The sequence below is a fragment of the Tasmannia lanceolata genome, unplaced genomic scaffold, assembly GCF_043159265.1.
Source record: "Tasmannia lanceolata isolate RefF3 unplaced genomic scaffold, GAP_Taslan_0.1 ptg000011l, whole genome shotgun sequence".
Lineage (NCBI taxonomy): Eukaryota > Viridiplantae > Streptophyta > Magnoliopsida > Canellales > Winteraceae > Tasmannia > Tasmannia lanceolata.
In genome coordinates this window covers 17,514,921-17,530,568 of record NW_027518688.1, presented here as the reverse complement: position 1 = coordinate 17,530,568, position 15,648 = coordinate 17,514,921, and the positions used below count along the sequence as shown (strand labels likewise).

Below are 15,648 nucleotides of genomic sequence, written 5' to 3'. Positions count from 1 at the left end.
TCAAATCACGTTAAAAGTGGAGCGAATGTGTACTGTAGGGGGAGTGAAAATATCATTGCCCATGGGCGCTGTTATCCCCCCCCTAAACGGATAAAATCCCCCCTTTAACGATTTCTGTGAGAGTGGTTCACTGCTTGGGGATAAATTCACCCCCTTTAACGTTTTTCTTTGCTTTAAAATCTAACGAATAACGTTAAGAGAGGGGGTGAGGGAGGAGGGGGGGATATCATTTCCCATATATATCGGAAAAGTGACCCTACTCGGTCGAGCTAAAAACAGTGGGGGCCCACATTTTTGGGCGATCCAAACCATTCATTTGAGAGGCCCTTACCTACATAGGGTGTCCACAAAAAATCAGATCCATAGGATCATCCTAACCCATCCAAATGTGGAGGGAAAAATGGACAGACACAGTTTGTCCGCAAATCTGCCCATTTTCCCTCCATTGTTGGATGGGTTAGGATGATCCTATGGGGCTGATTTTTGGTGGACACCCTATCTAGGTAAGGACCTTTCAAATGAATGGTTTCGATCACTCAAAAAATGTGGGCCCCACTATTTTTAGCCAACCGAGTAGATAAGCTTATCTACTAGACCAAGTACGCTCACTTTTCCTTATATATATAAAAGAGAAAACGGTTTCTACACACAAGTGTAGATAAGTTATCTACACACTAGTTTTTTTTTTCATTTACAAGTCTCTTCTTGATGTGTCTATAGGGTTGCCTCTAGTAAAATTAGAATTTTGGCTTGAAATGGTTTGAGTTTCATTTTAAACTTATGTTCATCTAGGATGTTTTGAAGAGACTCCACTCATCTTCTTTTTCTAAGATTTGTCAACTTTCTTACATCTCTCATGACACAGTGTCTTTGAAACAACCAGTTATTTTAATCTTTTATACTTTTAAGTATACTTCAATTCCCTTCAAGTGTGGCCCCTCTTTTTAGGGTTAGCCTATATGTGGCACATGTGGGCGGCCCCCTCTTTGGGTGTTGGCCATTACATGTTGATTTATAATATCAAGGAGTTTTGAACCCAGGACTTTTGCTTTGATACCATGTGAAACAACCAGTTACTCCAAAAGCTTAAGCTGTTGGAGAAGGTGTTATTTAATCTTTTATACTAACAGTATCAAACTTGCCTTATGTCATTCTACATATAGTTGCACATGCCCTGCTATTTGTCTACTTTTGTGCTACCATTCTACATATAGTTCATTTATTAGATTAATCACTGACATCTCTCTCTCTCTCTATGTAATCACATATGCTTCAGAAGCTGATTTGAATCAGCTTTTTAACAGAACTCAGGTTTATTTAAGTGATATTACTTTTGATTCGAATGTGAATTGCAGTTCAGAATTAGAATTGAACTTATGTTGTTGGTTTCAGAAATAGCAATACTCATGGCGAGATGAAAATATTTTAAACTGTGGATGAAAAGAAAATTGTATAAACAGATGTTACTCCAATTTAACTAATCAGCTGCATTTCCTTCTTTAATTTTGTGACTTTTACACTATTAAGTAAATATAGGATTTGATATGAGTGATATAGCGTCAAAGTTTGGTCGCTAACTGGTAATAGTAAACATGGATTTTTGGGTGGAAATACTTTTGAAAACAGGAAGTAGGGCTGCACATGGTTCGGTCCGGTTCGGTTTTGGGGGATTTCTTGAACCGAACCGATGCCATCGGTTTGGAAAATTTCCAAACCGTAACCTAACCGTTTGGGGGTCAAACCGAACCGAACCAAACCAAACCGATCTTGACCGGATCGGTTCGGTTCGGTTCACGGTTTATCCGATTTCCTTGAGTTGGATTGCTGCTACTTTTATGCCCTGTTTGGATTACAAGAAAAAACATTTTTGACGAAATTTTACTTCAGTTTACACGATTTAGGGGGTAATGATATATTCAAGCATATCGAATGCAGAAAAAGGGATGCATATTCAAGCATACCTCAAAGAAAAAGGGATGCATATTCAAGCATACCTCAAAGAGTAGAGATTTGAGAGAAAAATCGAAATCAAATGCTAGTGTTATGCCGTTTCGCAGATCGAATGTGCAGCTACTGAATCAAATGCACAAAATCCTTCTTTCGCGAATCAAAAGCACAAAATCCTTCTTAGGCTAGAGTTTTTCTATTTTGGTCGAGAGAGAGTGGAGACAGAGTAGAGATTTGAGAGAAAAATCCGTCAGCTAGGGTTATGAGGTTATCCCTTTTCAGTTTTCAACGTGTAATAAGTTATTCTTTTGGTCTTTGGTGTTATATTTCCGCCCATTTATTTACTTGGAACCACCCATTTTGGTCGGTCTCTTCTCTTTCCAGTTAAATACATTAGATTTGGGTGTGCCAAGTAAAGAAAATTGATATATATATATATGATTTACAACAAAAAAATAAAAAAATGGCAAAAATATCATTGGTCCATCGATTCGGTTCGGTTTTTCCGGTTGAAATTTTTCCTAGACCGTGACCGAACCGATCCAAATGGTTTATGGAAAACCGAAACCGTGACCGAACCAATGCCACTAAAAACCGAACCGAACCAAACCGAAAGGCCCGGTCCGGTTCGGTTCGGTTTATCGGTTTAGGCGGTTAAATGTGCAGCCCTAGCATGAAGAGTGTAAGAGTCATATCTAGAAGTAACAGTAACCATAGGATTTATATCCGAAACAGCCATTGACATTTTACAAGAGTCCACATGACATTCAAAATTCTTTACGACTAAACCCCCCTTAGGGTTCTCTGGTGGGTGGTCCTTGATCTACCAAGGAAACGCTAGAGATTCCATTGATCTAAGCATAAGGACCTACAATAGATAATGAGGGCAAATTATATAGTGTGGGTCGTTGTGCAGGAGTTACCTTTACTATACATGGTCTCCCTGTTACAGTCAACTTTTACCTTCTTCCTCTCAATGGGTGTAATGTATTTCTTGATGCGCAATGGCTTCACACCCTTGGCCTAATTACGTGGGATTAGTATCCTGGTGAAGGAACATGACAGAAGTTGGCGATTGTATGTCAACTATCGAGCTTTAAATGTCGTGACAGTCAAGGACAAGTATCCTATAACCATAAGGCAGTAATTGTGTGTCAACTATCGAGCTTTAAATGTCGTGATAGTAAAGGACAACTATCCTATACCTGTAATTAACGAACTCCTGAATGAACTTCATAGAGAGAACCTCTTCTCAAAGCTTAATCTATGATCTAGCTATTACCAAATCATAATACACCCGGAGGATGTAAGCAAAACGGCCTTCAGGACTCATGACGGCCATTTTGAATTTCTCTAGTGATGCCTTTCATTGTCACTAATGCTACATCAACCTTTCAAGGCATTATGAACTAGGTATATCTAATTTCTTTCTATCATATCTTCGTAAGTTTGTTCTGGCATTTTTTGACAATATTTTAATTTATTGTAAGGGCTGGGATGAGCATTTGAAACATTTATGAGTTCTATTCAATCCTTTGCAATCTCACAATTTTTTTTGCAAACGAAAAAAAATGTCATTTTGGGTAGGAGGATATTTGTGTATTTGAGACAACTGATTTTCAGTAGCCACTGACCCTTTAAAATTTGAGTGTATGCTCAAATGGCCAAATCCGGTGAGTCGGCGACCATTAAGGGGTTATGTGGATTTCTTGGCCTCGCCGGCTATTATCAGAAATTTATCAAAGATAACAAAAAAAATAGTTGGCCCCCTCACAAACACACTTCAGAAAGACTCATTTCCTTGGTTGGAAGAAGCCATGTCCCCTTTCCAATAGTTAAAGAAAGTGATGGCAACTCCACTTGTCTTAGAATTACCACCTTTCTCATCGAGTGTGATGAATCCGGAGGAGACGTAGATGCTGCGTTAGCACAAGTAGGGATCCCATTGGCTTATTTCAGCTAAGCTCTTAAAGGTAAAAGCCTGCATTAATCAACGTATGAGGAGTTGCTATCTGGTACTTGCACTTGCTGTATGTATAGAAATGACGCCCCAATATCTTTGGAAGAAAGTTCACAGTCAAGACTAATCAACAACTGCTAAAATTTCTCTTAGAATAGAAACTTGGAGCTTTAATTTGGCCCAACAAAAATGGCTTACTAAGGTGTTGGGTTATGATTTCAATTCAAGTACCGAGCTAGAAATGAGAACTGAGCTGCAGATACTTTTTCTCGGCAAGAGGAATTCAACTCCATAAAGGCCATTTCACATCCAATGTCAACTTGGCTTAACGATGTAAAGGCTAAGTATGCACATGACGCCGACCTCCAATCCAAGATGAAAAAGTTTTAAGTATGGTAGTTTGCAAGTGACTCCGACCTCCAATCCAAGACGAAGAAGTTTTAGTATGGTCAACTTGATCTAATCAAGTATACTAATCATGATGGGGTTCTTTTCTACAAAGGATGTCTTTGCATTGGAGCTCACTCTCCCTTTTGATATAAGATTCTTAAACATTTGCATGAGAATCGAGTTCAAAACGACTTCAAGTGGAACAGAATGAGATGTTTTTTTAGAACCTCCATCCAGGAATGTAATGTTTGCCAAGTAAAACGGAAAATGTGGTTGTTGCCAGACTTCTGCAGCCACTACCAATATCTTTATGAATCTGGTTAGAATTTTCAATGGACTTGATTGAAGGGTTGTAACGCAAAGGGAAGCTTGTATTTGAAATATTCAACAGCAGGTGGTTGAATTGAGGCGGCAAAAACAAGCAGCAGATGGCTTGTTGTAGAGATAATAGCAGATGGCTCTCTCATAGAGGGTCAAAAGAGCACCAGATGGCTCTAGTGTACGTTCTCCAATAAGCAACAATAGGCAACTAAATTTTATTCCAATAAAGATAATTAAAACGTTTGCATTGATGCCTATTTATAGGCTTTTGAAAGGATCTCCTACCAAATCTCAAATTCCTAATATTCCTCCTACACATGGACGTCCAACCAAGATGGGAATTTTGTCCACAATAAAACTCAATAAAATTCAATCGTACCACTTCCAAAAACTTCTCTAAAACAAATCGTAAAAGATAACTCTACTTTCCCTATAATTTCTCAAAAAAAATCCTACCAAAAGTAAAACTTCTATCATAATCCAACTAAAAGAAATTCCTAAAATTTCTCCTAGCCTTGGACGGCTAACTCTAGGAAACTAAATAAATGAAATCTAATAAAATCTAAAATTCTTGAAATTCTGTGATCAACGTGGACCGTTGATTTGATGATCGTGCCAGATGCACATGCATCAGGTTGCCAACCTCTCAAGGTAATAATGTGCTCGTGGTAGTACTGGGTAGCTCTCCAAATATGCTCATTTTATCTGCTTAGCTCACCGTACTCCGCCTTTTTTTTTACAGTTAACAATTTTATTAATGAATCAGTTCAAATACAACCGAAGATGCCGGGAACAAGATGTCCCCCATGGACCAAAATAAAATCCATACCACCTTTAATCAGTGGTGGGTACGTATGTTTACAACCTCGTTAAAAACAATTGACATTTCGTTACTAGTCGCCCCCTCTTTCGCCAGTTCGTCCGCTTTTGTATTAGCCGATCTCCTTCGATGCTCCAATTGCGGCTTTAGCCAGCGGATTAAGTCCGTAATCTCATAAAAAATATGAGAGAGACGCCAAGGCCCAGCGCATTTGTTAGCGGCCCAAGCAATGGCATTTGAGGAGTCCCCTTCCGCAATCAAAGGACCGAGATTGTATGATTGGAACCATTTCAATCCAAATAATAGGAGAAAATGAACTTTGATGTTTTGTAGGAGAAAGAGTACCTCGTGACTGGGCAAACTACCTTTGGCTGAGAAGTGTTACAACACCAATTCACATTCCTCTGCAGGCATGACCCCGTATAAAGCCATTTATGGCTCACCGCCACCATGGTTGCCTACTTACGTTAAAAGAACTACTAAGGTGCTATTTGTGGAGGAAGTCTCGAGGTGTAGAGAACAGATTGCAAAGCTCTCAAGAGAAACTTTGTAGGCGGCCCAGATAGAATGATGATGTTGGCAGTTAACGTCGAACACACAGACGCACAAACAGAGAGAGAGAGAGAGAGAGAGAGAGAGAGAGAGAGAGAGAGAGAGAGAGAGAGAGAGAGAGATTACTCCAGGAGACTGCATTTACCTGCGAGTCTAGCCATATCGCCAGTATTCAGCTGCATAGTGATGGGTTCTCAAAGTTTCCCCAAGGTATTATGGACCCCTACGAGATGCTATAGAAAATAGGAAATGTTGCTTATAAATAAGAACTCCCGAAAGAGGCTAACATACATCCCATGTTCCATGTCTCTTGCCTTAAAAAGAAGTTGGGTCAGCATATTCTCTTTCAATCACACCTTCCACCACTCAAGAAGTATGGGTTCAGCCGGAACCTACAACAATCATAGATCAACGGATTGTCGGAAGAGTCAACAAGGCAGGATCAGAGCTGTTAGTGCAATGGAAGGGAGCTGATCGTGAAGACACGACTTTGGAATGATTTCACAAGCTTAAGGAAAAGTTTCCCAATTGAATCAATAAGTGTCCTTGGAGAATTAGTCAGCCCAACCTGTATTGATGTGGCGACTACTTTTGGCTATAAAGTTAAAAATTAGAAGAGGAAACCAAACTTATGGTGAGCTAGCTTGCCCAATCACATGGGGGCCCACTTTGTTAGGATGATCCAAACCATTCATTTGAAAGTACCTTACATAGATGGGCCCCATTTTTGTCCTCCACAAATGGAGGGGTTAGGATGATCCTATGGAGCTGATTTTTGGTACACCCCCTATCTATGATAAGGCCTTGCAAATGAATGGTTTGGATCACTCCCCAAAATGTGGGACCCATGTGATTGGGCAAGCTAGCTCACCAACAGTTTCCTCAAATTAGAAAGTGTCCCAAGAATCCAATAAGTACATGCAGTGGGTATAAATAGAGTTTATTTATTTAATTTATTTGTTTCCTTCTAGCTATTAGGTAGTTTTAGACAAATATGGCTTGTTGCCTTTCTTATAATTTGAGTCTATGTAGATTTAGAAATTTAGTCATTTAGGAATAGAAGTTAAGTCTAATTTAGTAATTGGCTTCAAATAATTTTAGAAAGTAAGGATTTACTTGGAGAAGTTAGTGTTTTTATAAAAACCTATGTGCAAGGGTTGCACAATTCATCTTTGTTTTATGAAATAAATAAATTTTCTTCTTTCTTGGTAAAGAAAGTTGTTTATCTCATTCTTCATGGATTCAAAGAATAGCTCTTCGTGGATTCGACGAGCACCCATCGTGGATTCAAAGGTTTATTCCGATCGGTGTTGACATTGATCAACCTCGACTCGTTCGTCGCGCTTCCGCCTATGCCAGGTGGTATCAGAGTCCTGCTACGTTCTACGCATGGCTTCCCACAGAGAACGGGAAAATCAAGAAACCGTGACGGTGGAGATGTTTAACACTCTCCATGTTACCGTTAATCAAATAGCGAAGCAGTTGGCACGGTTAAATCCTATTGAGTGCGAGCAACCCCCAAATCGACGACGGTGATCGGCGGCGGTACGCTCAAGATCTACGTCGAGTTCCATGCTCAGGCTTTAGAGTTACATATTTTCCTAACGATTATTACTCTAGCGAGGAGGAATTCGAAGACATCATCCATCCGAAGTATATTTGTGACCGCACTTCGAAATCTGCGATTCGTGATCGCGATTATTGTATTAAGGTGGATTTGCCCAATTTTAATGGCCAACTCCATATCGAAGAATTTCTTGATTGGCTCGTGGCGGTCGAGAGATTTTCGACTACATGGAGGTTCCAGAGGAGATAAAGACAAAACTCGTGGCTATAAAGCTTAAGGGTGGTGCTTCAGCATGGTGGGAACAACTTCAACTTTCTCGTACAAGGATGGGTAAGCGACCAATCCGGACATGGGCACTGATACATCAAGTCCTTTGTGAGAGGTTTCTACCCCTTGATTATGATTATGATTATGATCAGATGACTTTTTGCATGGGTCGAACCGTGGTAGAGACACCACAAACTGTGAAAGTGAAGGTGACTTTGGATCTTCCTGTTGGAACAAAAAAAGCTGCCACAGGCATTTCCAACACAAGGAAGAGGACGTGAAGATGTTTCTTCTACTTTGGCAACAACACAAGTTCCACGGTATGATCCGCATGAGTCACCATTCGAGCAACAGATCATGTGCTACAAGTGCGGCCAATTGGGTCACAAATCCGATCAGTGTCCCCTAGCCATTGGTGACGAGCTTGAAGACGATGATCAGAAGCAGTGTGATATAGAGGAGCAAAAAGAGGTGCAAAATAAGAAAGAGGACCTCATTCCTACCATTTGTGCTTCCGAGTGGAGAGGCAAACCCTTTCAAGTGGAGCGGCAATTATGTTCAACACTAAAAGAATCTCTTGTCAAATCAAAGAAGGAGAAGAAGAAGAAGCGAATCTACAAAGGTGTCAAAAAGAAGAAAAAGAAGCTCGACAGTCCAAATCTAAGTACAATGCCGAAAGGGCCAAGCGTCAATTTAGTAAAGTCTTTGAAGTTGGAGATTCTATAACGACATCACCAATGAACTCAAGGTCGAGTTCTCTTCAAGTGGAGGAGAATGACGTGGCCACTACTTTTGGCTAAAAAGTTAAAAATTAGAAAGTGTCCAAAGAATCCAATAAGTACATGAAGTGGGTATAAATGAGTTTATTTCTTTTATTTATTTGTTTCCTTCTAGCTATTAGGTAGTTTTAGACGAATATGGCTTGTTGCCTTTTCTTATAATTTGAGTCTATGTAGATTTAGAAATTTAGTCATTTAGGAATAGAAGTTAAGTATAATTTAGGAATTGGCTTCAAATAATTTTAGAAAGTAAAGATTTACTTGGAGAAGAAGTTAGTGTTTTTATAAAAACCTATGTGCAAGGGTTGATGCACAGTTCATGTTTGTTTTATGAAATAAAGAAATTTTCTTCTTTCTTGGTAAAGAAAGTTGTTTATCTTATTCTTTGTGGATTCGAAGAATAGCTTTTCGTGGATTCAAAGGTTTATTCCGATCATTGTTGTCATTGATCAACCTCGACTTGTTCTTCTCTCTTCCGGCTACGCCATGTATTTGCTTGACTTACCTCGAAGAAATCTTGTTTTGTGAATAAACCAGTTGACACATATCACATGAAGTGGAGTGCATAATAAGAGAAGTGGCATAAACAATTTGTGCAACATGCTAATCAACTAAGAAAAACCAATCGAAGGACTATTCCTTCTGTAATCTATAGCCTGAAATTCTCACCAAATGCTCCCTTAATGTCTTATTAGTTATTAGTGTATGTACTTAAGTAGAAGAAGAGCGTCACAATACTAGAGAGTGAAATCTGTGATCAGTCACTACTAACAACAAATGGAGTCCTAACTCTATGCTTTCCATTAGCCCAGGTGATGGACCCAAAAAGATCAGCCTTCACAGAAGAGGATGAAGCCAATGAAAAGATCACTTGATAGCTCAATTTTTTACTGTTCTTCGTGAATTGGAGCTGGTCAGGTATCACCTTCACATCCAACTCCGGCGGAGATTTTACCGTTGCAATGTATGTGGTTTCATCTTCTGCACCAACATTGGTAACTGTTCTATTCACTCCCTTGCTGTTCTTTCCATCGAATTTGGAGATGGAAATCGATGGGTAATTGAGATCCGAGATCAAATCCGTACTAGATTCCTTGGGACAATCAAACGCATTTGGAACAGATGAGATTAGTTTGATAGTCTCCACTGTGTAGCCATAATTGCAGAGAAAGAGTAAGTAGTCGTCTGTTTCTGTTTCATAGACTAGACCTGGTTGCAATGCTCCTGACGGACTTACTTCCCCTGCTCCATAATCATAGGGTGTGGCAGTGGAGCCTGAATCTTCTGTGAGCGGGCCCCGTTCATTGTTTGTTTGAGTTGCTGTTTGATGATGGGGTTATAAGCACTTAAAAGAATCCCAAGTCATTTTGAATAATGCAAGAATTTATTTACTAATCTTAGTAACAAAGTTGTGTTAGTATGATTAATTTTATTCTGAGTTTCTAACACACTAAGGGAACGTTTGGCTTCCAGGAATTTTTTTTCATAATAAATCGGGCGTCTCCAAGTGGAGATGAGGGTGAAGAGAATTCGCCAAAAATCAGGAACTTTAGCAACTTCTCTTCACCCTCATCTCAACTTGGAGATGCCCGATTTATCATGAAAAAACATTCCTGGCAGCCAAACGTGCCAACTTATAGAGTAATTTGTTGAAAAACTTGACACCCAATTGGTTGTTTGATACATATTTTTCCATTCAAATGGATGCTGACCTGTTGTCATAATCGCTGATCTGATAGCGGAAGGGCTAAATGTAGGGTTCGTAGATTTGACAGAGGCAGCAATGCCCGAAACATGGGGACACGCCATCGAAGTTCCAGAAAGTAAATTGAACTGAGAGGGCTTTTGGCCTGGAGGGACTGCTGATGAGTCATTTCTTGGTATGAATGCTGCTAGAATGTTAACACCAGGTGCAGCAATATCTGGCTGAGAAATTTGAATTTGAAACCATTTTTAACCATCATGTTAAGTTGCATAGACATGGAGTATTTACAATCCAAACAAGTAATTAGAAATTTGCCTTGAGAATGTTTCTTGTCTGAAAGGAAGGACCTCTGGATGAGAAATAGGCCACCGCCGGTGCAGGTTTGTATTTCGTCACCGAAATTGTTGGTAAAACGGTTGCAACTGGATTTCTTTGGACACATTCATAGTTCATAAGCATGAAATCAGTTGGGATAGCTAAAATTTGTGTAAATCTGAGACAGCTTATTCAACTAATCTAAAATGAATCCTTTCTTCAGTTTAGTTTGAGATTAATCCAATAGGCTAGAGACCCATCATTAAAAATGGTACTGGTTTCTTACCTGGTGGAGTTGATGTAGGAACGGATCTTGGTGGCTCCCTCTGAAGAGATTACAGTCATGGGAAAAACACCATAAGAAAAAGCAACAAATCGTTCTAAATCGTCCACCAAAACCATCCCAATTCCTCCTAAACTCTTCACTTCTTCCATCTTATCCCTCTGTGAATAGGTAGTGTCCGAATGTTCGCAAAGAACAATGTTCCCCTTGATCTTATCTCCATCCAATGTATCAGGGAAGCAGTTCCTATGCAATTCAAGTGAAACAAATGAGGATGTCACCATGAGAAATGTCAGACAAAGAGGATGTAAAGTAAAGCCCTGTGGAGGAAAAATTACATGACCAGTTACCGGGAATCGTCGTCGGAACTTGAATTAGATTTAGCTGATCCAGAGTATATCAATGGATAAACAGGAGATTTTCCCAGATTAGAGAAATTTATAGCTTCACCCTGTACTTCAAAAAGAAAACCCAAATGAGTAAATTCCGATCTATCAAAACCAAGGTGACGAAGATCTGTAGAATCATAAAAAAGCATCAACTAGACTTTATCTTGTACCAACCTAGAACATGTCTTTTTTCTTCTACTTTATTTTTATTTTTATTTTTTATTTTTAATAGCTTAAAACATGTCTTTTTTCTGGGGAAACAAAAAACCAGTTACTCTAAAAGCTTAAGCTGTTAGAGTTGGTTTTATTTAATCATTTATATTTCAACACTCCCCCTCATGTGTGGCCCCTCTTTTTGGGTTGGGCGTACACGTGGCAGATGTGGCCCATCTTTTGGGTTGGTCGTACATGTGGATTTTTAATAACAAGGGGTTGTTGGGTTTAGAACCCAGGTATTTTTTTATTTTTATTTTATAGGTAAGTTGGGATCGACACCCCCGCTTTCCCCCCATCCCCCCCTTTCTTCCAAGTGAAAGAACGTAGACTTTACCAACTTAGCTAGAGGCTCAACCCCTAGAACCCAAGACTTGCCATGAGACAATAGCTTTGATACCATGTGAAACAACCAATTACGCCAAAAGCTTAAGCTATTAGAGTTGATGTTATTTAATCATTTGTACTTCAACACTTTAAATTGAAACAACTTAAAATATTAACATCTATGAAAAAAAAATAGAATTTTTGCATGTATCATGACAGGATCCATGGATATTGTTAACCACTGTGAAGCAACCAATTACTCCAAAACCTTAATCCTTTAGAGTTGGTGTTATTTAATCATTTATACATCCAACACTTTTGAATTGAGACAATTTGAAATATCCACATCTATGGAAAACAAACAGAATTGAAATTACCTTGACCATCGTATTGTTCTCGCCCAACACAACATCAGATTCAAAACCTCGATCAATGGTTGTTGCGCCGACTGTCATAATCCATGGAGCAGCATTCACAACCGTTTCCGTATCCGGCCCGTCATTTCCTGCCGAGCAGACCACTATGATCCCTTTCTCAACAGCGTGGAATGCTCCAATGGCAATTGGGTCACTCTGATAATCTAGTCTCCTGTATGCGGAAGCACCAAGGGACAGTGAAAGCACGTCAACACCATCGGCCATTGCATCATCAAATGCGGCCAGAATTGCCGAACCACTGCACCCCTCTGATGTACAAACTCTGTAGATTGCGAGCCTTGATGTGGGAGACCCTCCCTTGGCTGTCCCTCCAGCAAGGCCATAGTAAGACACATCGGGCACGGAACTGCCTGCGGCTGTGGAGGCAGTGTGAGTGCCGTGTCCATTGGAGTCCCGAGCTGTCTGATCTCGAGGCTTCGCTATAGGTGCTCTGGTCGAGGAATTGTAGTATCTCGCGCCGATTAGCTTCCTGTTAAGAGAAGATAGACAGAATTTAATGAGGAAGTAGTGTTGGTTGTTTGTGGGTATAGTTGAATTCTTATTTTATTTTTGAATCCTTATTAAATCTTGCTAGTTTTGATTATGATCATTCATGGTTGAGATATGGTGCAAAATTGATTTTGCCATCGATGTGTTCTTTGAATTCATCAGCAATTTAGATTAATCTAATTGCAATGTACACAATACAGTAATAACTAATAAGTCTTTCTGTTTGTAAAAACAGTAGCTGGCTGGTTGGGTAATTAAGACTCAGTGTAACTTGTTTGTGCGACCCACAGAAACTCAGGGAATTGGACAGGTGAGTACTCAACTTGATTGGCTCAGTGAGTGATGATTTCATCTGACGTTGAAGTTTGAAGTAATGAGAAAATAAACAGGAAAATTCAGTCAACTATCTAGAGAAATGATTCTTCTAGGGTAAATATCTATGATATAGTTGACACTTTGAATTTATTGCTTACACGCATCCTGCCATGTCAAACTCTTCTTTAACTAATATTTGTTAGTATACCCGCTCCCTTGAATCTAAAACCCTTAACAAACTTTAATTCCAATACTATATTCATTGTATCATATTGATCTCTCTTTCTCATTGTATATTGGAGATTGAAGAGGACACGATTAAATTGATGAATGCACTGTTATTTGATTCTCTCATGTTTGTTTTAGATTATATTTGATTAATTCTAAGATTTATTGGTTTCTTAAATGAAACATATTTATATTATACAAATTTTGATTGTTTTATATGTATGTACGTATCACCATTTCTAGATTTTTTGATGTCGCCATGTCTGACAACCCATGTCCGTGTTGAAACTCGACACACAAATATGTATCCACAAATCATGATTATATAAACTTTCTATTTTAATCGTGTCCCTGTACCTAAATTTTTGGGGTCTGCCGTGTTGACACTCGGTTTTCGTGTCAAGACCCGACACTCATGTCGAGACCTGACACTCGGTGTTTGTGTCCACAAATCATAGGTAAAATATCAGTCACCCTTGTAAAACTAGATGTTAGTCCAAAATAATAACTAAGAAGTATCAGTCGGGTTCACATTTTCCTCACCTATTACAGTTGGAAGCATTAAAATCTTGTCCTTCCATGCACACACCCTTCCACCGAGCTGGAATATCACCCATTCCCTGATCATTAAAGCTCTCAGATTCTGGCCACACGCCTGAATTCATCATCACATGAAAGAAAGAAACAAAATCATCAATCAAGAACAAGATTAACAAGCATCAATTCCCATGGTTAGAGTCTCAGTCACTTCAAGCTCACCTGTATCCAAAAGTCCAATTATGGGGTCCACTTGAGACATTGAGTCAGAATTGGAACCTGGTTCTGAGTTGGTCTCTAACTCAGTTTGATACTGTAGGAAGTCCCATGACCGGGTCGTGTGGAGCTGTAAGACAGGGTCTATGAACACTGACACGACTCCGGGTTTCTGTGACATGGTGAGCGCCTCTTTGTCTGTTAATTGCGCTGCAAATCCAGAGAACCCATGAGTGTAGCTGTGAATCAGAGTCTTCTTTGCATGCTCTTCTTCCCTGACTCAGTTCAAAGAGCAAATCAAGTCTTGGGGCCTTGGTGCTTCTCATATTATATACGAAAATATTGCAATTTTCTTAAGGATACAAAAACAAAACTTTTGAGTAGAAAAATTGTGTTTCAAGCCTTAATCTAAAGGGAAATTATATGCTGAACAAGCGGATATGCTCGTATTCATCATCCCACCCTTGATATTTGATCCAACGGCAGCGCACTTTTTAAGATATTGCGGTTGGATCAAATGTCAGGGATGATACTTCCGTCATACGCTGAATACGAGCATGTCCGCTCATTCAATATATAATTTCTCATCATAAATCTCTCTTAAATTTTTCTATAAATAGCAATTTGTTTTCTGAATTTTTGATAAAATGGGAAAAGTCAAAATATTTGTCTCAAGAGTTTCTATTTTTGATAAATAGAAGTTCCTGAGACAAATATTTTTAACTATATTTCATATTACTGTCCACAAGATGATTGAACCAGCATGAAAACTATTATAGCGAAATTTATTTGCTAGTAAAATTTTGCTATAGGCAAATCATATCACTGTCCGATCAACGATCAAATAGTGACCAGAAGTGGGAGCCACTTCCTAAAACAAAGATCATGTTCACTTGTATTGCAATTTTGATATAGGTGAATCATTCACCATCCGATAAACGATCATGATCTCTCGGTGACAAGAAGTGGGACCCACTTTCTAAAACAATAAGTGGGACCCACTATCAAGATTAGCCTTAACTGAAATTCTGCTATTAGAGAAAAAAATAGCTTTCCAACCTTTGTAACACTGAAGCTAGTAGTTGAACATGGTCTACCCTCCTAGTAGAAGAAGCTGCACCCATGTACACAACATAAACATTTCTCTCCCCCTCATTCCCTCCTTCAATCTGAAGCAGAAAAAGGAGGAAAAAGATAGAAAAAATAATGTAAGAGATTGAAAAAAAGCCCTTCATCTCCTTCAATAGTTGATAAAAACACCCTTTCAACTTGCAGAAGATAGAGACCCTTTCTAGAATTTTTTAAGGGTTAGCCTTGGGCTCAGTGGCAAAACCGTCACCCAATCGCTATTTATAGAGAGATATTGTAAAATTTTCATTATCTTCATGTATATTTTTTATTGCCACCCTCCATAAATAAAGGAACAGCTCTCGTAACAGAAGAGCATGAGAAGTGGATGAGTCTTGAGAGAAATGGTTTAATAAAAGAGTAAGTCTGTTTATCTGGTATGTAAGAAAAGAAGAGAGAGATACGGGTTAGTTTCAAAGAGGGATATTAAAAAAAAAAAAAAAAATGGAGAGACGGATGGTTG

General features: G+C 39.0%; 1 protein-coding gene across 1 annotated transcript; it reads right to left on the bottom strand.

Annotated features, from left to right (window-relative positions):
* Positions 1–9,215: 9,215 nt before the first annotated feature.
* LOC143886518 (CO(2)-response secreted protease-like) lies at positions 9,216–15,390 on the bottom strand. Its single transcript, XM_077390521.1, has 9 exons — positions 15,117–15,390; positions 14,064–14,332; positions 13,848–13,959; positions 12,213–12,741; positions 11,257–11,357; positions 10,910–11,152; positions 10,624–10,738; positions 10,316–10,529; positions 9,216–9,923 (listed from the first exon to the last, which is right to left on the bottom strand). Exons 1-9 carry the CDS (start codon positions 15,290–15,292, stop codon positions 9,361–9,363), a joined length of 2,322 nt encoding a protein of 773 aa, XP_077246636.1. The 5' UTR covers positions 15,293–15,390; the 3' UTR covers positions 9,216–9,360.
* Between the last annotated feature and the right edge of the window lie 258 nt (positions 15,391–15,648).

Coding starts and splice junctions, on each gene's coding strand:
- LOC143886518 (XM_077390521.1), bottom strand. CDS start 15,292: ATGAAGGGCTTTTTTTCAATCTCTTACATTATTTTTTCTATCTTTTTC. Junction 11,153..11,256: donor AGTTCCGACGACGATTCCCG/GTAACTGGTCAT, acceptor TGAATTGCATAG/GAACTGCTTCCCTGATACAT. Junction 10,739..10,909: donor TCCTACATCAACTCCACCAG/GTAAGAAACCAG, acceptor ATGTGTCCAAAG/AAATCCAGTTGCAACCGTTT.